Here is a 21,591-nt window from a genome sequence, read left to right on the forward strand (position 1 = left end):
CATGAAGCAGAGGGAGAGAATAAGACACTTCACTCTTGTGTCTGCTGACTTTCAGATCTGTAGCAAGGGCAGGCCTAGGACATTAACGAGTGTTTGGGAACAAGTCTGTAATTAAAGACTAAGACAAACCTTGGACAGAGCTGGAGGAGGATGTGAAACATTCAAACAGAGTGTTTTTTTGTTTGTTGTTGTCATTTGCTACTGTTTAGTCACTGTAAGAGCTGAGGTAAGGCTGAAGTCCTAGAATGATAAAAGTAATACAGATGAGGGGGAGAGTTGAGTATACTTTCAGCCTCTGCTTTTGTCATCTTCCTCAAAATACTGAAATTCTGGAGGGGTTTTTCCTGTGAATGAAGGCAGAATGAAGGAAAACATAACGCTTTCTGCAAAACTGCCTGAGGTGGCTGGTGAAGCAACGTCAGTGTTCAGTGGTTCATTTAGATCCTAAGGGCCAAGCCTTTGCTCTTACGAGGCCTGGCTGCTCCAAGGACGTAAATCTGGTGGGGTTTGACGTTCTTAAGGCTCCAGATTTTCAAGCAATTTATCAGATAAGAATCTCAATTATTAAAAAAGAAAAAAAAAAAGTTGTTGACCTTCTGTTTTGGAGGGAAAGGTGGAGCTTCTGTTCACCTCAGATCTTGCCACACATGAAAGTTTATTAATTATGAGGGATTCCTTTTTATACAGGTTTACCTGTTCCTGTCCCTAACAGTAAAGAGCAGAAGGAGTGACATGTTCTTAAACATACAGAATCTTCACCCTAAATTACCTTCTTTGCCTGCCTTGGTGGATGCACTTGATTTTCCATGTATGTTCTTTTTTAAAGGAAAACAAAGGTACTTTGTTTTGCTAACAATACAACACTTCTTGCCAATGCTTCTGAATACATACAGAGAAACTCTATATGCTTTGACATGACGTACCTGCTTTTAAAAGAAGCTACCTTGACATTTCTGTGAGACTTGTAATCTATTTAGAAAACAAGAAGTATGCAAGTTGATCTCGTGCTTGCTTTTCTATTACTGGTTAATTTGACTCTTTGTAATTGTTTGTTCCAGACTAAGTAAGAATTGTTTGTGGGGTTTTTTTATACACGCGGAATAACTTTCTTCCAAAGAAACCCCAAAATCTTCCTGCAGTTTTCCAGGCCACGATTCTGTTTGCCAAGTTTCATTCCAGTTCTTTTTGCACAGTTAGAAGTTCCTCAGTTTTGTGGTTACGGAAATGCTGACAAACAGTTGTGTGCAATAGTCTGTATTAGTTACGAACATTCAATTCATTTTTTCCTTTTAAGGTCATTCTTTCATTTAGTTTCACACACTGCTGTTTATGATACCAACACTTTCTCCCTTCCTTCCTTCCTTCTCCCTCTGAAATGACACTCATTTCCCAGGGACAGTGTCTGTATTGCAGTTCATTGTCAGATCTGTAGCTTATCAAGAGAGGCTATTCACTGGTTTTACTTAACGGTTCTATTTAATGCTGTCATGCAGGCTGCTTTTATTTTGTTTCCACCAAGACACTGATCTTCTCTCAGTTTTAATGGCCACTGTCTGTTGCCAAGCTAACTTTTGAATAGTCTGGGTTAAGCTTATGTTACCACTCAGGCAGTCGACTGTTCAAAAAAAGGATGAAACAACTTCTTTGTTTAGAAAAGGGGAGAGAGGAGGAGAGGGAAACGCTTGTGTCAGGTACAGACTTTTCCTGCAAATTCTGAGTGCCGTGAGATTGCTTCTTCCCTCACCCCCCTAGCTGCCAGTAGAAAGGGATTTGTTTACGTTAGTGGTGCTGCTCTTGGATTGAAAGCCTTCCATTGTTTGGCTGAGCTGGTATTTGGTTAACACTTGAGTGCTGCCTGTGTGCAGAGAGTCCAACTGCGGAAATGACCATATTGCACATAACCCTCTCCCTCCTCAGCCTCCCTCCAGCTCCAGCATGTGCGTTTGCATTGTAATGTTCCATCTGTGGTCTAAATATTTCTCTTAATCACACAAGATGACTTTTTAAAAAAAATCTGAATTGTGTGTGTCTGTCTCGATATTGCTTCCAGAGCTGGTAGGCAGCATCAGCATTCCACGGCTGGCTGGGTGAGCCAAATTTGGAAGCAGACTAAATCCCAGAGTAGTCTGGGTCTGTATTCATACAGATAATGCCTCTGGCAGAAAGGGCACCCATCTGGCTCAGAGGTGCCCTTTTAGGATCGTCTTCCAATTTATCACGAGTTGCCGTGGTCTGTGTCTTGGAGAGAAGAATATTGCTTTTGATCTATCAGTAAACTTTTTAGTAACTGCAAGAAGATGTTGCCTCTGAAATTCCTTTGCTGGGCATGTAATAATGAGCAGGCAGAAGTGGCAATTTTAACATGAGCAACATATCCAAGCATGTCTGCACTAATCCTGTGTTAAAAAATCCCAAAGCAGCATTAACTGAAGGTACTGAAAGCAGCACTGTGATGCAACTGGTGAAGTGGAGATAGTTGATTTGAACACTGAATGTGCTTAAACACAGCTCTCCCTTTCCTCTTCCCTCCCTACCCCAAAAAGAAAAACAGGAAAAGAGCAAAAGCTCTGGTTCTGCGAAGTTTGAAGATCTTTAGAGCTTCTCGATTCAGATATAGTCTGTAGTACTAATGAATATTAGTACTGGTTTAATACTGTAAAAAAACAAGAAACCATAACTTCCCCCAGCTTCTTTCTTAGAGAGCTGATTGCATTTTTTCCTGCAATTTTTGTAGAGATCTTCAGCAATCTTTCTTTTTTTCCTAAAGCCAGCATAGTTGTTCTGTAGTCAGCTAAATTTTGTAATGGAAAGTACTGAAGTCTTGGGGTTCCTCAGATCTAAATACTGTTACCATGTACACTTCTTGCAGTAGGAGGCAGAGAGATTTCTTAATTCCTTTATTTTCTGTCTCTGTGAGATAGGTTCCTAGCTTGTCCACCAAGATAGAGCCATGAGCTGCACTCCCTCCATACACACCTCCCACCCCCACCTCTTCCCCACCCCAAGATTTCTGACCTCATCTCTGAGAGATTATTTTATAGGAAGAGAGAGAGAGAGCACAACTATTTTTCATCTGCTTGGGTCAGGAAATGGATGTTTGTAGGGTTTGGTGTCAGTTTGTCCTCATCCACACCTGACTACCTGCTTGCCTCTTCTTATAGCTTGTTAAAGGAAAACACTTTGCAGTTAATTTTAACAAACACTTTCAAAGAGGCAGAGAGGAAGCAAGCAGTACACAGAAGGGTGGGGAAAACACAAAACCACTGTCTTGTGAACAGTGCAGCAAAATTGCTGCACTTAGAACTATAGAGTCTAATTTTTGGGGACAGAATCGAGGCAAGTGGGGAGAGTTGTCAGCATGTCGCTCTCATAGGTGAATGGCAAATGGCTATTTTAGCATTTCTTTATCAGCCAGACATAGCCCACTGCCTTTTTTATTCATGTGGGGTTTGGATTTTTTTTGTTGGTTTGTTGTTTGTTTTTCCTTTGGGAAATGTTCAAGGAACTGCAGCACAAACTATTTCCATTACATGTATGGCTGAATTGTGTAGAGTGAGTGTATGAGGTAGGCAAAGCTGTGGGTCTTTTGAGGGGTCTTAACTAGGCAGCTTCTTAATTGTAGATTTCTTATGTTTGTACATGAGTATAATTTCTGAAGTTCTAGCCTTTCTTCATTTAATTTCTGAAATAAAACATTCTTGTAAAACTTTGTTACACTAATGTTACTGAAACACAATACGGAATTTGCTTTTAAGAGATGTTTTCTTTATTAGCTTTGACTGCTATAGGAGCTTAATGGAAACATCTGTAAGCAGAATCAAAGCTAGGTTAATGTTACACTGCTATTACTATAAAATATAATCTCAAAATATTTCAAACAGGGCATATTAATAGTAGCCATGGAAACTTATTTTGAAGATTTGAAAGGATGGGGCATCTTGTAGACCGAATTCCAGACTGTGGTTTAGATTGAGGAAAACACCATATATGTTATGGTGTTCTTATCCATGGTGGAGAGCTTGTGTGGTTTTATAGAAAAAGTGACATTTCTGAGCCAAAAAGATCTGGGTTTATTTCTTTTGTGTGTTTTCTAGGTTGAGGTTTTGGTTGGATTTGGGGGTTTGGGTTTTTTACTTAACTTTTGTGGAGGTGTTTGTGTTTTTCGTTTGGTTTTCTTAAGGAAGCAGAAATTTCCATTGACAATACTTTTGGCTTACATAAATTTATGGGGGGGAGAAGTCACGTGTGTTTTGGGGATTTTTTTGTTTGGTTGGTTGGCTTTTTTTAGTTTTTTTAATGCCTGACTGAGTGTTTTGAGCTGGCTGAGTACTTCATTGATCTTGATGAACAGAAACTAGAGCTGATGAGGGGAATCCTAAATCCTTTTCTCTAAGGTTACAGTTTCTAGTATTAAATTTTCTCCTGTTTGTATTTAACACTGTAAACACTATTAAGGGAGGCTCAACAGCTTTGCCTAGGAGGAGGAGAACACACACGTGAGAGAGCAGGATTCTTCATGCTGATACAGGCATTCAGAAGTTTTGGTGCTCAGCTTGAAGCTCTTATTAGTTAGCTTTGAAAATGTGACTTCTGGTTCCTTTGTGGCATCCTGACTCTGCCTGTTCAGTTCACAAAGCACGTGTGTTTGAGAGCAGTGTATTTCTAGTGGAGTTGTTACGTGGAGTCTTCTCTTTTGTTTTTGGTTTTGTTTAACTCTGGCTTAGGAACAATAGTTATTTTAACTATACAGTATCTCATGTAATGAAGCGTGCTTCAACCTGCATGGAATGTGGCTTCCCATCCTTGTGGAGTGACTCATTTTTCACAAATGTTGGGGCAGAGGGCTCCATTAGAAAGTATAATGCTTTAAAATCTGTGGATAAACTTCCCCCTAGAATCTAAAAATTCTGTGCTTACTTGCCTTGAATGGTCCAGAAATTGCATAAAAATCACAAGTCTTAACCAGATTTGATGGAGAGTGCTCAAAACCTGTTGACAAAAGGGCAAGTTCAGGTACTGCTTAAAGTGGTTTCAGTGATCACTGAACAAAAAAGGGGTAAAATGTATTCTTCCTTGTCCCCCTTTCCATACACACAATCATTTCAAGCACAGGGATTGAATTAAGTCTTTATTGGGGGGGGGAAACAAACAAACAAAAAACACAGAAAGCCCATGCAGTGGAAGTTGAATTTCAGGTGTGCTTTGATAATCTTTTAAGTTCCTGGATGGAACAAACTCCATATTCTGTTATTGTTTTAAAGAGAGAGCCTGGAAACTTGTGACCCTTTGTTTTTGTCTTGTGTTTGTCAATAAGAACCGATACAAATATTCCAGCTCTGATTACACAGCCATATATGGGATAAGGAAACTGGCTGATTCAACCATGTGAGAGTTTTAAGTAATAGTGTCATGTGGTAGCATAATTGTCTTGCCTACTTTGCAGTATTTTTAGATGAAACAAGTTTGAGATTAGCTAAGTGACTTATTTTAGAACTCCTTGGAATAACTTGTTAGTGAGATGGCCTTTTATTTAAGACAGCTGGAACTGATTGTAGACTTCAAACGTCCTCTGATGCCCTGTAGAAATGTAAACAGAAGCAGAATTGAGACACTGCTCAGAGTACCTACAATGGGAGAACGTCCCATCTGGTCCCAGAGCAGAGGGAAAAAAAATGAATTTTTGGGCTGGCAAAAAGAGCTGAGTCCTGGCAGAGTCATACGCAGACATCCCAAAAGTACAAAACCAGCTTTTGTAAGGCTACTGTGAGACGTTGCTCCTGTGCAAGGAATGTACTTATTTACAAAACTATTTGCAGTCTTTAACTTTACTCTTCCAAAGACTTTGCGTTTTGGTAGTTTGTCATTCAGGCTTTCAATCAAGTTTGGTCAGGAATTAAAGCTTTGAGGCAGAAAGTACCTAAGATTCAAGTTATCTGGGCTTGTTTCTTTGAAAGAAAGGTGAAGTTAAAGAGCGAGTTCAGCCTCGGAGTCGTTGGGCTCCCAGGCAGAGCCCGCCTCACGCGTTCCCTCCCTGTCCCCAGCTCGCTGCTGCGCTACGGCGGGAACCTGTCGCTGCAGAGCGCCATGAGCGTCCGCTTCAACAGCAACGGCACCCAGCTGCTGGCGCTGCGCCGCCGCCTGCCCCCCGTGCTCTACGACATCCACTGCCGCCTGCCCGTCTTCCAGTTCGACAACCAGGGGTACTTCAACTCCTGCACTATGAAGAGCTGCTGCTTTGCAGGTGATCGTGATCAGGTAATAAGTCTCCAGAGTTCCCCTGAGTGTTTGAGAACACTTGTGTGAGGGTTTTTTCCCCGATTCGGGAGATAAAGCAGGAGGCGAGACACGTGTTGAGTGTACCTCAGAACTGTTAAGCAACACAGGCTCTGAAAGAAGAGAACACATCTCAAAGCATATGATAAATTTTACCTCTTGTTTGGTATGATCTAATAGTTATTTGGAAGGTGACATTCACAAAGTATTTGCAGGGGCTTCTTAGGTCAAATGAATATAATTTTAGATCCATGAGGAAACAGTATTATCAACGTATAATAAAGAAGCATCTTTCTTTCATTACAATATTGCTACCAAGTGCAATAGGGGTAATCCCACAGAACAGAAATGTTGTGGATTAGTAATGTTATTGATACTTATTTCAAACTACAATGTTTCTCATTTAATACTCTACTACAGGATCAGATTGTAGGTCTTTATAATTCAGTGTTCTATAAGCGGTGATGACAAGTGTTACTGAATAGTTTGTTACTTCATTGAGGGCAGGATTCTGTACCTACTATTAATCCCCAAAAAACTAGGTCACACAAAGTGATTAACAGCAGTTTGTAAGTTTTCAGAGCTGGATATTGGCTTTGGGCAGCTTTATTTAGGAATCACTAACACCGTTTAAGGACAAAAATGTATTTTTCAGGCCATGATAATATAGAACTAAGATCTGAAAATTTCTTCACTTGCATTGGTAAAATTCCTGCAGTCAGAATTTGGTCATTCATTCTACTGCTGCTACTGCAGGAGGCAGAGTTGAGCTTCTTTCAGACTAGAAGTAGGAAATACAGCTGCATCACCGAATTTGAACAGTGTTTCTGAATTTTACATAGGTTTTGGCAGAAGGAGTGTGTCAATGCAATAATCAAACCATCTTAAAAAAAATAGGCTGGCTTACTGTAAAGAATGGCCAAACACATGTATGGTTTAAGAAGAAAACTGCTGATATCTTGTGGTCCATTATTTATTCAGCCTAAAGATGAGGCTGTTTTCCCCTCTGAAAGTCAGAATAGACCTGTGTGCACTCTGACATGGTTAAGTCTTCAGTAACAGGTGAGAAGCTAAGGTAAAAGCCTTAGTGTCTTGTGCTTTCTAAGCAAGCTTCTTATGAGTATGGTGTTATTTTAATGGGAAGAATATAGCTGTTGTGTATCAGGTTGACGCAGTACTTTGGAAGCCTGAATTTTAAAAAACTGATATTCTTTGGCCTTCATGGACTTTCTTTTCAGAAAAGTAGCAACACATAACTAACCAGTTGGAAATTGGAGCAAAGCCATCCAATTTCTCCATTATAAATGCAGAATTACTCCATTGCATCCAATTACTCCATTATAAATTCTGTAAGAAACTAATAGGGAAGGTGAAATCTAACCTAGAGGATGAGAGAGATGTGCAATTTGACATTTAAATACCTGCTCATCTCCATCCTCTAACTGGAAGGAAAAAAGGTAATGAAGTCACAGAAAATGCCAGCGTGTGGTCCAGCTGTATATGTCTGAAACTGTCCAGTAATGCTCAAATCCAGCTGACTAAGATTGTCAACCCTATGGATACTCCATAGGGACTGCCTTTTACAGAAGACCAAATCCCAGGCATTTCTAGAAACGAAGGTTAGAGTTGGAACCTACTCTAAGATACAAAAGGTGAATGCAGGAAATTTCCAATGTTTTTTGAGTTTTGTCCCTCTATAGAATGAGTATGCTTTTGCTTTTTGGTCGGTTCTTTGACTATGAAATAACATATACAAGTGTTCCCCCACAAAATCAGAATTAATTTAAATTCAAAACAGATTTTTTTTTTTATGTGGTTTCAGCCCCCCTCTCCTATATAATATTGCTGTCCTTAGCCTTAATAAAGAATGTCTTTCATTTGAGATCCATACAAAGAATTATGCTTATATTTCCTTGAAGGATCAAAACTTTATGTGGGCTAAGGCTCATTTGAAGGGATCTAAGGCTAAGAAAGTTGTGTTCAAATTGAGTGGCACTTGTGGTAGGAAGGCTTCTTCAGAAATTTTCTCTCCTTGCACCTCTGATATATTTCTCTGTCTCCAATTTTTCTTTTCATCTTTATTAAACTGATGACTCAATCTTTTTTTCTTCTTTTAAGCTGTCTTAAATAGTTAGGTTTTAACACTTTATACAGAGCCTGGTTCTTGAAAAATGTCTTGTCTGCATTCAAAAACTATTCTGTGTTGTCTGCGCAGTTAGTTATCCGATAAAGCAGCATTTCAAGTCTGTATTGGAACCCTAACAAGAAAGGCATATCCTAAACTCCATTGCTTAGAGTGCATTGGAAACAAAAGTGAGCTGGGGAAAGGGGGAGGCCTTTCTCATCCAGCACAAATGACACAAGACCTTTCTCCAATTCAGCTTCCTAACCTGGCAGAAACATTTGCTTCTTTTTTGGGTTAATGACTTACAGTGATGCTCAGAGAGCTCTGGTAAGGGTTTGAATGAAATGAAAGGAAGGGATCAAAGACTGGTTGAGGTAGGTGTTAGTCTTACCTTGAAAAGGTACTTGTGTTAAGTCAGTACTATTTCTTTGCACAGATGGCAGCTTGGCTCTGTATACTGATCTTTTCTCAGCATTGTCTTTTTAGTGACCACAGATTGTGACAGTTACTCAACAGGACTTGGATCCAGGACTCCTACTTGCCACTCTAGAGGGGAGCTCTTTTGTTGGGGCATCTGTGATGCAAGTAGATTGAAACCTCTTTACAAAGACTTAATAACCACTAATGCTTTAATGAACAAAACTCAGATTCACCTGTTAAACCAAATATTTTTTTTATGTTTATAAGAGCACATTTTGAAGTGTCTAGATGGTTTTGAGTTGTTGCAAGTGTTTTGGGTGTGTGGGTTGTAGCACAAGTTAAATGACGGGGATCCTGGAGGATGAGCAGCTGTGCTTCTTTTTGTGTTCTTGCAAACTGTTTTCCTCCAAAAGCATTATTGCCCTAGTCCTTGTGAACTTGATTTGAAAATCAGCAAACAGCATATGCAAATATGTTTCCCAGAAATGCCACTATCAGACTTTTCTTGTTTCTTACAACTACCAAAGCTCGAGAGGTAATATTTAGCTGGTGTTTTGTTTGCAGACATTTAAAATTACCTTCATTTGCTCCTCTCAGAACTCTGTTTTCTGTCCATGTCATGAGTGTAATGACCTCATTCACATGACATTGATTTTCCTTTTCTTCACAGGGGAGCTCTGACGTTGGTAGATAGATGTGTTCAAAATTGTATGTGCTTTGTGTTATCTGGGAGCTCACTTGGCTCATAAAGCTGTGGAAGGGAGGCAGGGCAAAAAAGGCTACAAGGGTTAAACATTACTCTTGAATGCCCACTCCCTCTGTTGGCTATAGAGATTTATGTGAGAACATAATTTATCCATCCTTCTGGTACAGGCATCCAGGCCCAGAATTTTAAAGGCAATTTATTTATGCACCTAACTCCCACCAATTTTACCCTGGTGTGCACAAGTGTTTGTTTACATACAAATCATAAAATGTGTGAGACTCTCAAGATGTGTCAGGGTACTGGGGGAGTTTCCATTCTTCTTGTCAGCATTAGAATTTGGGAAATGTTGTTTAAATACGAAGGATTTGTAGTTGCTAGACTGGTGTGGAAAGTACCTGCTTGGACCTGAGAATACACGAAGGTTCTGAAGGGCATTAGGTGCCCAAATGCGTTTTTAAGTGAGGCGCCTCAGAAGCCACGGGGATGTACTGCAGCGAAAAAAAGACCCACAAAACACAAACACCCCTCCAAACTAAAATATACCAAAAGCTTTTCTTGCTCAAGAATTGTTGCCTGTGTCACAATGATGAGTGCTGTCAGCTCATTCCTTTTTTTCCCCTGTGCAGGTACTGTGAGGCTTTCCAATACTTGTAGCTGTAAAATCAACGGCCTGTTGCCTGCTTGAAAAAAGGCAGGGGTGGGGAGAAATAACTTGTACCCTGTGAATCAAACAAAAGTGTCTTGACTCTGGCATGCCCTCAGACATTACATCACCACTCAGCCTTTTCTGTTGACATTACTCTGGTAGAGGAGAGTTTCAGGAATGCACTGCTCATGGTACTGCAGACTGCTCCAACTCCCTATAAAGTTACAGCCTTCATTTTGTTGAAGTCTCTGTGCTAAATAGCCCTGCTTAGGGCCAACACAGTTTTTAGCAGGACAGAATTCATACATGAATGTGACATTCCCAAGAATAGGTTTAGTTGTACGGGTGCCAGAGGTCTTATATGGTTGGGCATTGCTTCTGTAAAGAAATAACATTTTTCTTGCCTGTTCTTTTTTGTGACATCTGACTTCAAGGCTATTTATCTTAGGAAGTAGTAATTATCCATCTCTAGCTTTAAAAGCTATAAAGAAGAGAATTAATCTTCAAAATAATATATCGTGAGGTTTCCTGTGCACAGAAGACTTCTAAATGAGTAGTAGCTTACTGCAGTCAGCATTTCTTAATATATGAAGAGCAGTCAGTGTGCAAATATGTTGCTGTGCTTGGATGAAAGAAAATCAATGTCTTACTCTGTCTTAAATTGGCTTCTTCCAAGAATTACTGATGAGGTTGTATTTTGTTTTTTACTTTTTCTAAATTGCCATTTAAATTGCATCTAAAGGCTAAATGTTGCATACATATAAAATGCATGAGTAATTTACCTGGCTGTGAAATTACTTATTTCTTCCCCGTTGGTTTGGTAGTAGACATGAGAGGATCCTACTGAAAATGTCTCTTCAGAGTTGGGGTCTTGACAGAAGGGGCTGGGAGTTTTCTGAAGCCCTTGTTATGCTGGACACCTCTTCCTCCATTCCCCAGGGCATCCTGCCAGCCCCCTTTCCTGTCTCCCTTTTCCACATTCCTGTAGCCCTTGGGGGGGGTCTTTAGGCCTTTGGACAGTAATAACCCCAAGGGACCCATGCTGAAGCTGAATTCTGTTGGAGTAGAACCCTGACTCAGGAGCTTTTGAGTTTTGCAGGCTTTGTGTTCCTCATGATGCAGCCCAGGAGGTGTGCAGTTCAGGAGCACTCCTTGGGCAGCTGGGGAGAGGGAAGGGGAGGGAGTCTGAGCAGGAACCTGCTGCTGCAAGTGGCACACGATGGTTGCTGCACTGACAGTGTTCCTGGTTGAACTGTTAAAATTGGACCTTGTCTAGATACTGAAAAAGCAACTATAAATTCAGGAGGGTTTTGGCTAATAGAATATCTGAGTTAATGTGCATTTGAAAAAGTAAGGTAACAGATGGCTGAAGGGAACAAAAAAGAGAACTGGGGTACATGCAGAAGAGCCCCCTTCATATGCTTAGAGAAGCTTATTGTTGCTTTCTTTGGAATGCAGTAGGAATATTTTCCCTGCCATGGAAATCTACAGTAAGGGTTTCTAAGTTGTCTTTGTTCACAGATAAAACTGGTGTTACAGCCTTTCTGCACGGAGAAAAGGCAGCTGTAAAAATGTTGATGGATGTTCCCGATGATGCTTCTGTAAGCATTTAAAACTGCCGCACACAGAGTTGGCTGCTTATAAGATTAGGGATTTAGGGAGTGAGAATACAAATTTTTGGCTTTGAATTTTATGTAGCAGAAGCAATTTGTGTTTCTCCAGTCTGCTGTGTCACAGCTTTTCTTTTTCCAATTCATGACATAGGCACGCTTCTCACTGAGGAACAGAGTTCCTGTTGTAAAAAGCCTTTGAACACACCTGTTTGATTCTCAGGCTGAGACAGAAAAGTTTTACCTCTTTTTTTTTTTTGTACCAGTTTCAACCTTCCTAAGAAACAGTCTCAAACAGTACAGGTTGCAAGCTGCTGTCCTGGCTAGTATGAAACAAGGCAGCTGCTTTCAAAGCAAACGTGTCTCTTAATGTCACAGTGCTGTGAGCCCTAGTTGTAGACTACTCTTTAACTTTGTTAAATATTGCACAAAAGATAGGATTTGCACCCCAGAATGTATCACAAAGGCAGCAGTATGCCATTGAGAGGGGAGGTCCTGTACTTCACTTGGGCTGTACTGGCACCCACCTGACCCCTGTAGAAGCTGCTTGAAAGACATAAATGAGAAGAAATACAGTGAATGACTCGTTGCCATTTGTATGGGATTTTACTGTCCTAGATACTGAACCAGACCACTGCTGTGCCACGAGTGCAGCTGCTGGCACAAGGGATGTAGGTTGAACATACCTACCCAGGAGGTCAGCAGATGATCATTAGAGTGGCTTCTCAAGCTGCACTTGCTGGGAGCTCTATACTAAAAGCCTAGATCCATCAGCATAAAGGTAACCAGAAAGGTCACAAAGAGATGGGAATACTTGACCAGTTGGCTGTTGTTTATTTCTTAATTGTTTAAGGAAAGGAAAGGAGTGCTCTACTCTGTGGGAGAACCTGTTCTTTTCTTCGGTTCATCTCTATTGCCCATCTCAAACCAGCTGTATTGCTGATCCTTGTGTGTTTGCTTATTGTTGCTTTTTGAATAGGCAAAAGTCCATTTTCTTCTCTATTGATGGGTCCTTGCCTCATTTCCCCTGTATGCTAACAACAGAAAGATCACTTGAAAGCACATCTGTGGGTTTTGTACCTGCAAAAAATGCAGATTTAGCAATGAATTCTGATCAAATGGTAAATTAAATATCAGCCATTTTTTTTAAAAGAGAGGAAAATAGCAGGGGAAGTCTCATTTCTAAGGAAGATGTGTAGAGCAGTTTTAGCATCACAAAAGCACAAAAAATTTGGTTGTATTCTTTCAAACATTTTTCAGGCAAAATATGTAATGTGTAGCAAGCCCTGTGTTCATGGTTGTGATATTTTGTGTATATATATATACATACACATAGAAGTACACAGATAAATATATGAGGTGACCTTTCTTACTTTTTGCTTTTGTTTATTTATAGTTTGCTTTCTTAACCCCTTTGAAATACTTCCATGAAAAGCAGATCTTGGTGGTATCACTGGGAATTTGTTGGGCTCAAGGATGAGTTTCCATGTGGGTTTCCTGATGTTCAGTAGGGAGGGTGTAATCATGGCACTGCTTTGCTCTCAGTGGCTGCTTACAGGGTTTCTCTCTCTCCTCTGTGTGCCTGCCTGTTTTTAAAAGAGCATTTCTAGGCAGTCCTTAATTCTGCAACCCTCAGGTCCTCTATCAGATTTGATATTGGCCGTTAGGTGTAAACTTTCTTGAAGACAGGAGAGATGTCACAAAGAACAAAATAGTGTAAGACTTATTTCCTTAGGAAACCATTCCTCTTTGGAAAATACACAAGTTTTGTGTTCTTCATGTAATTAATTCTTTCTCCAAAGTGCTGATTACTATGAATTTCAACCTCTTTGGACAAATAATCAGTTTTTTCCAGACTTGAGCAATGCTTCATGTCAAACTGGTTTTATCAGTGTATATACGGCCACAGAGAAGGTACGTGAGGCAGCTCTCCCCATATGCTCAAGAGGAGTTAAGACTTCAACCTAGCAGACTGCCACCAATCCAGATTGTTTATCTGCTGTCCTGGGAAGAAAAGCAAAAGCCTGCACCCCACCCATGGGTTATATGGAGGGACTATACCTCCTGCCTCTTAAAGGAGCTGTGCAAAGCACCAGCAGAACTGTTTCAAATTTGGGTGCCTCAGTGCTTCTTCCCCAGTGTACAGGTTTTGCATTACTTCAAGAAGCTAAGGGACAGCTTGCTAAAAGCCTGAGAATCATAGAATAGAATCAAAGAATCATAGGATCACAGTCGTTGGAAAGGACCTCCAGGATCATCAAGTCTACCCTTCCTCCTGATTTCCCTAACCACTAGACCACAGCCTCAAGTGCTACATCTGCTTGTTTTTTGAACACCTCCAGGCCAGGGATGATGTCTCCACCACCCTTCCTGGGCAGCCCACTCTAACCACTCTCTCAGTGAAGAAATTCTTCCTAGTATCTAATCAAAATCTTCCCTGGCGCAGCTTGAGGCCATTTCCCCTCATCCTATCATCAGCAGACAACACCCACTGCTTTTCCCTCATCCACTAGACGCATCACCTGATCATAGAAGGAGATTGGGTTGGGCAAACAGGACCTGCCCTTCCTGAGCCCATGTTGGCTGGACCTGATCCCACTGTTGTCCCGCACTTGCCGAATGATCTCCCCCAAGATGAACCGTTCCATAATCTTCCCTGGCACCTATGATCTTTTTTTCCCCCAAGTTTCATTGGCCTCTCTAAGGAAAGGACAGACATGCTCAGGTGAGTGGAAACTGAGATATAAGAAGTTGAGTCCCTTTCAGAGCTGACTGGTTAGTAAACCTGCAAGCAGCAGCATTCAAACTGAGTCTCTCTAACAAGCGTTTAACAGCAATCGCTTTTCAAATGGTTATCATCTCTGTACTGTTACCCATGCTCTCATTCATCCAACTGGAATAACATGGTGATGGTACTTCTAAGACAAATTCTTCTACATTCTTCTTCTTCTCCCCTACATCAGTAGGGCTGTTAAACAGACGTGCTGATACTTTGGAAAAATGATCCACGTGTGCTCGTCCCTTGTCTAAGGCCAAAAGCTTAAAAACGTCTCTGATATAAGTCATAAGTAAGGGGAAGATTTATGAAAACAGGAAATCTGGATGATGGAAACTGTAAAATAAGGTTTGATTTAGATACAGTTTTATTGAAATGCTCCATATTCAGTAACACCTGAGGAAATGTAACTTGTGGGATTTTGAAAGCTTTCAAACTGGCAATGCTAAGAACAAAAAAAAATTCCCCAGAGTGGTAGTACTCTGCAAGATGCAATGCTAATGCTACTGTTATGAGACTATAGCAGCAGCAGATTAGATCTCCATTTATTTATATCAACTGCTGTAATTTCCTTGGGGAGAGAGAAAATGAGAAGAGTTAGAGTGGAGTGAGTGGGGAGTGCTAGTCCGAAGGAATTCTGCCAGGTTCCTGATGATAGTTCATTTTAGGCATTTTATGCGTACTTGAAGCTCAGACTGAATTTGTGTTTTCTCCAGCAGCAGACTCTAACCACGCCTGAAAGTTTTCTTCCTTCTAAGGCAAACTTCTGATTCAGCAGCTTGTAGTCATCTGGAAGCCTTTTCCTGTCATTGTTGCTAACAGCCATACAGAGGAGCTGATTCTTCCTTTCTAAAAAACCTAAAAAACCTCCAATATTAATTATGAGCAACTGTTTTTCTGTCTAATCTCATGTTCATCTGAATATTGTGAACGTTGATCTCCGAAGTCCTGGTCAAATACAGCAGCAAAAATGCAGACAATGAAACAGGTGGTTTTAATATTGGTCTCCCCTCAGACCTCTGAGCATCTGAGCTGCTCGTGCTGTGTCTGGTCTGATGCAGAATTCAGCGCTGCGTTGCTTCTGGAGGCTGCGTTCTGCCTGGAGTTTGTGTGTGGGGCAGGGGGCGGAGGGAGGCTGCTCACTGCTGTAGCCATTTACTTGCCTCTCTGATCTGATTATCCAGGCTGTTGTTCTTAAAGCCAGTGAGTAGAAGGTACTCTGCTAGGTGTTACATTTTGCACAACCCCTCAAGACCAAAGATCTTTGGCCGCAGTTTAAGTGGAGTGTGAGCCTATGCAGCATGACTTTCATCTAACCCACTCTAACCCATTCTTTTCCTTTGCTTTCTGTTCCTCCCTTTTAAAAAGTCTACTCCATTTCTTCAGGATTTCAGCCTTATTAACTAGGGGCTGGTGCACTTCATAGCAAATATTTCTTTGAATTTTCTAGTAGTATGGAGTGACTTTTGGTTTTCCTGGTCCTTTTTCTGCAACTTCCAAATAGTGTGGAAAACTGTTGGCTTTTTGTCATACTAGTAATGAATACATCAAAGAAAATTTTCACAAATGATCATGTAAATGTCCTAGTAATGTCAGTCCAGCTGTGCTCTCCAGAGGCCTTGGGTTCCCATTGTCTTGTGCACAGACTACTAATTAGAATTGAGTTTCTTCTTAAAATGTCATGGAAGAGGCATATTTCTGATTTTAGCAGCTTGAGTGTCTGCTCTTGAAGCTTCAGTGGGCACATCTTTCTTGCAGTAGCCGCAGCCATGAAGTTGTGCTTCTGGGAGTCTTTTGGTCTCTGGAAACCCATGTTCTACTTTTCAGACCCCTATCACCTGGGCTTAAAGAAAAGGACAAAAGGAATGCATTTGGGGATTCAGCTCTATATTGTGAGAACAACAGGAAAATATGTACCCCAGAGGTATCCTGACAGGGAAAAAAAAAAGGAAAATGATGCTGTCTGCTACAGCAGCCACAATGGAATGGCAGAAATACCAAACAGTTGGATATTTTGTGGGATATGATCTATTTCTGATAATTTTTGGCAGAGCTAACTATTGAAATAAAATGTAAATTTATATTAAAAGTTTACAGCTTGCAGCCTATTGCTTTCAGCATCAAACTTGTAGATGACTTCATCAATTAATGCTTTTGGCACTTACTGATGGCTGTCTCAGTTGCAAGATTAAACCGATAAGTACTCCAGAACAGCTCAGATCCCAAGCTGAGCTTTGCTCTGTGGCTAGGCATAAATTGCAGTGCATATCCTTTATTCATTCCTTCTCGTTTTCTCTTCATTCACTCTGGAATACTTTGGCCCAATGTATTTGATTGATGCAAATGTCATTAGGTTAGCTGGTCATGAAGCGAAGGACTTTGTGCTGCTTTTAAGTAGGTAGCAGCTGTCTGAATTTGAGATGGACCTTGTTGAGGTCCACTCTGTCCTGTCACTTTCTCTTCTAGCTAAGAACATCCCTTAGGTTTTCCTTGCAGCTCCATGGGTCATTCAGTCTTACAGCACACACAGTATGTTCCTCTCCAAATCACTCTGGAAGCCCTTTTGAAGAACCTCACCAACACTTCATTCCCTGCACGTATGTAATGTGTTGTTTCTGTCTTGTGTGCCTGCTGCAGGATGTCTGAAATCTGTCACTTTGGGGCCTGTCACTGTTGCTAGGTTTGTTTGATTTATGACATGAAGTGCTAAGTGACTTTCATATTGAGGAGTTGTTAGAACTTGTTTGCTTTTTTTTTTTTTTTTTTAAAAAAAAAAGGGCATTAAGGTCATAAATTCCAGTTACTGAACTTTCCAGCTCTTTTAGAGGTCTCCACTTTCCCCCACGTGTCCTAGGCAAACCAGTTCCTGCTTCAACCATGTAATTTGGCAATAAATACTAACATTTGGCAACATCTTTATAACTTTGAACAAGGTTGGGTTTTTTCCATGTAGCATTTCTTATGTAACAAAACATTACTAGAGGTGCTTGCTTTCTGGTTGCTGGGAGGTTGCCTATATGCCCCCTAACCTGTGTTGTTCTGGGACAGTGGCTCAGCCTGCTGTGGGCTAACATGTATGAGCAGTCAGATGAAAGGGAATTAAATATTCCTGGCACTGTTGGGTCAGTTTGGCAGAGGTGAGCTGCCTAAGTGCTTGAACACGTTGGCTTGTGGAATTAACTTTCTGGCTTGGAAAGGATGGGTCTGTGAGTGTTGCAGAACTAGTGTGCACAAGTTGTTAAAGGAACTTTTGTTTGATCAGTGCTTCTAATCTGTCAGAAAATGAGTAGAATTGCATTCATAAGTGCTTACTCATATCCTACATCCTTAAACGTAAGAGAAAAAAAAATGGTTGGATTGTGATAGTAGGAAACAAGGGAAGGGGTTTTAGTGGTTGGTTATTACATTTTTGTGGCTGGAAACATCCAAGCACTGTGTAAACGTAATTAGCATTGCAAACAGAATGTATATGAACTTAGAACAGTTTTTCTCCATGTTACTGTATGGTTTTTGTTTATTTGCCTCTCAGTCCTCTGTTATTCCAGGACTTGTCTCCTCACTGCTTGATGTTACTTTGCCTGATGAGTTAATGTATCCCTGGAGAGTGAAAGACAGGAACCAGTTGTATTTGAGCCAAACAAAACAGAATTTGTCTCCTATCAGAGGTCAGAAAAGGGACAAACTTGCTCCATTTCTTTCTTTGTCCTCCGTTCATGCTACCTTAGTAAAAAAATGGAAAAAAACCCAACTTCTAGACTGTATTAATTAAGCAGAAGTCTTAAGACAGTTGAGAAGTAGAGATTTACACTCTATACCAGTAAAACTGGAACTGGAATTTGCCTTTGGTTCTGCTACGTGTCATCTCATCTCTAATCTGGGAGAGAAATAAATGTCAGGGAGCACAAGAGGTATTTAGTGGTAAGGCACAGTTTGTGGCCTCTTGGAACTGAGAGGCGTGAGCTTTTTGTCATGTCAAATGTCACCTGTCATTCCAGTACACGTCTGTAGTGCATTAAGGTACTTCACACTGTGTAGTGCCTGTTCTGTGCAGTAAAGAGATTGCTCATGGTTCATGCGCTGTTGAACACGAGCAGCCTTCCAGCTCTTCAGAGTAACTGTTCCCAGGAAAAAAATGAACAGTATGATAAATGCATTTTTTTAAACCACTTGAGACTTGCTGACAGCAAATGTTTAGCTTTGGGTTTGTTCAGTGTTCAAGATTATCCTCAGTGACTGACTTTTTATGATCTTAGTAGAGTGATGAGCCAGACATTGTGCTTGTGTGTAATGGATGTGCTCACTCTCTTCTGAGGTATGTGTTTGATGGAGTTTTCCTCAGTGGGTCAGGAGATGAGAAAAAAGGATGAAAGACTTTGACATGAAAAAAAAGGCCAGAGTTGCAGGCTGCAAGATGTGAGAGTTTGATCTAGACATGCTTGTATTAAAACCAGCCAAAATCCATAGCCTTATTTAGTAAAGAAAACATACGCTTTGGGCAGTAGGCATTAAATACATGAAGCATGCTTTTGAATTTGGGTCTATTTGTATGCATGCAACATTTTTATGCTGGTACCTCCATTTAAGGGTAAGTTAACGAGGTGCAAAGAATGGTACAAATTTTTTATTGTTCATCTAGTTTCTACAAATCAAAAATGAGGAAAAAAAGAATCTTTGTGGTAAACCACTTTTATTTTTATTCCTAACAGTACATCCTTTCGGGCTCTGATGACTTCAACTTGTATATGTGGAGAATTCCTCCAGATCCAGAAGCAGGTAAGTTTTGTTGGTTTGGAATCTGGGGAGGGTGGTGCTGGTGACTAACAAATACAAGTTTGGTTTTTTCAATTGCTCTTCTCACTCAGCCTCTGAATCTAGGACAATTCTGATGAAAGCTGGATGAAGAGAGTTTACAAATGCCTAATCCATCTCTGGGTAACAATAGCCAGTACCATTTGAATCTTTTATCATAATGATTTTATTTCTCTTTTCATATAATCATCATTTACATCTTCCAGAGGAGGTGATGAAAAGAAAGAGCTGTGGCTGGAGCAGGGTGTGTCTTTCCTCCCTCCTGTCTACCAACTCTGCTGCTTCTAGGCTGATCTGAGTTCACTGGAGAACTTGGGATCCATCACTAAGAAATTCCATCTCATAATGAAGTTTGCAGCACGAAATGGTGTTCCTTACAGCTTCTGTAAGGAACCAAAACCCTCCCACTGGTTTCTAGTGCAGAGCAGTTATGCCTTTCTACCTTCTGGGTGGAGGAGCACTATGAGCTGGTGGCAGTGACCACTTCTGACTCATTTCTGCCCCTTTCCCATGCTGGGGCAGACGTGCTAAGCAAACAGCACCAGCTCAACTCTGTGTGGAAGTCTAGGGGAGGGGTGTTAAAGAAAAGGAGCAGTGTGAGTGGATGTCACAGCAGGGCTGCAGATGCCACGGTTGGTCAGAGCCTGATTTGGTCCCATTTAGTGCTGTGTAGGGTTTGGCAGTATGATGCTCTAAGCCATGCAACCTCTTCTCTGCTGCAACAAATCACTGTGCTCTTTTAGAAGGGTGTTGAGTCTTGACTGAAAGACTCAAGACTTAAGGAGAATGTACTACTGTTTGTGTCTTTAATGGTTCTAACAGATGAAACTGCACATTTTAGTGGTATGAAGTACAACTGAGTGCTACCCTGTGGTCTCAGGTGCTTTAGCCATAGTGAGAGCAAATTACAAGCTGCGTTAGAGGCAAAATGAAAATATTTTGTTTCATTTTCAAAGGCTGTTAGTCATAGCTGTGTAATCCACAACTGAGAGTATGACTAGCCTCTAGAAGGCTTGGTTAATGGCAGGATTTTGAGGAAAATGCCATTCTAATTTTGGATTGCTTGTTTAAGCAGCATTTGATGTTGCAGTCCAGAAGTCCTGACGATGGTCCTGCTAAATATACAAGTACCTTGGCCTCTTATCTTTGTGTCAGGTTTCTAGAGACTTCTCCTTGCTGTCCTTTTAATTTGTATTATTTCCTTTTACGGCTGACATGGTTCTACTACTACTTATGGAATTTCCTCTTAGTTACAACAGAGGCTACATACATTTAAGTTAGTTATTTATCTACAAGGTTTTATGTGTGATCTGTAGAACTATATTTTATGCATGTTGGTACACTTACCCTGAATCCATTTGTATATTCTGGATTTGAGATTTTGGGTTTAGCTGGCTGTGATGCTCTTGAAATTTTTTTTTTCCTAGGCAGCTGCAGATGACAAAGATTCTGTCTGGGACCTTTGCATGGAGAGTAATAGCCCGAATTACCACAAAATAATGTCACATGTGCTTTGGTCAGCTTTCTCTTTTTTGGCTTTTGTAACTTGAGGAAGGGTGTCAGTAAACTTGCAACATTCCAGTTACAAAATTACTTACTTAAAGTCAGTTGCCCTCAGTGGTTGCTTAATGGGATCAGAAGATCCTGTAGGTAGGACTGTGGTTGCTTAAAGGGATAAGAAGATTCTGCAGTAGGAAAGTGTATGTCTTAGTCTTTTTTAACTGGAGCCTTTCTCATACTGAAACATTTTAGCAAAACTCATGAACCTTGTTTTGTTACAACTGAAGATTCACTTTCTATGGCAAATAAGTCATTGGCCGTTCAAGTCACCTGTGACAGGCTTACTGAAGCTCTTCTTTCCTTTGTTCAGCTCCTCTTGAAGGGTTGTGCCTGTTCTGAATGTGATGAAACATCCTTTCTCAAATCTCATCCTGGGGTTTGCAGTAGTTGTTCAGCTAGAGAGGTGGTTGTGCTTCCCTCCTTGGAGAAGGAGTCTTGCTGTAGGGATGTGGAGACCTTGGAAAGCTCCTTCAGTGGAAAAATCTCTTCTCATGTTGCCTCTTAAAATAGGAGTGTCTTTGGGTCTGTGATCTGAGGGGGCAGAATATGGTCTTTCATTTAGAATATTGTACGAGGTAGACAGGATGATGTCACGTCCTGTATTGCTGCTTGGTATTTTAAGTAAAAATGTGGAAGTGATATCTACCCTCTGGTTGAATTCAGACA

The 21,591-nt window shown here is 40.7% G+C and overlaps 1 protein-coding gene across 1 annotated transcript in view; it reads left to right on the top strand.

Moving 5' to 3' along the window:
• The window catches only part of DCAF5 (DDB1 and CUL4 associated factor 5), a 58,677-nt gene that overhangs the window by 20,108 nt on the left and 16,978 nt on the right, over positions 1-21,591 (top strand). The window contains exons 5-6 of the mRNA XM_008939991.1: positions 6,042-6,255; positions 19,263-19,329. Coding sequence (XP_008938239.1) covers positions 6,042-6,255; positions 19,263-19,329 — 281 coding nt within the window. The remainder of the gene's footprint in view (positions 1-6,041; positions 6,256-19,262; positions 19,330-21,591) is intronic.

The sequence above is a fragment of the Merops nubicus genome, unplaced genomic scaffold, assembly GCF_000691845.1.
Source record: "Merops nubicus isolate BGI_N331 unplaced genomic scaffold, ASM69184v1 scaffold9755, whole genome shotgun sequence".
NCBI classification, from domain to species: domain Eukaryota; kingdom Metazoa; phylum Chordata; class Aves; order Coraciiformes; family Meropidae; genus Merops; species Merops nubicus.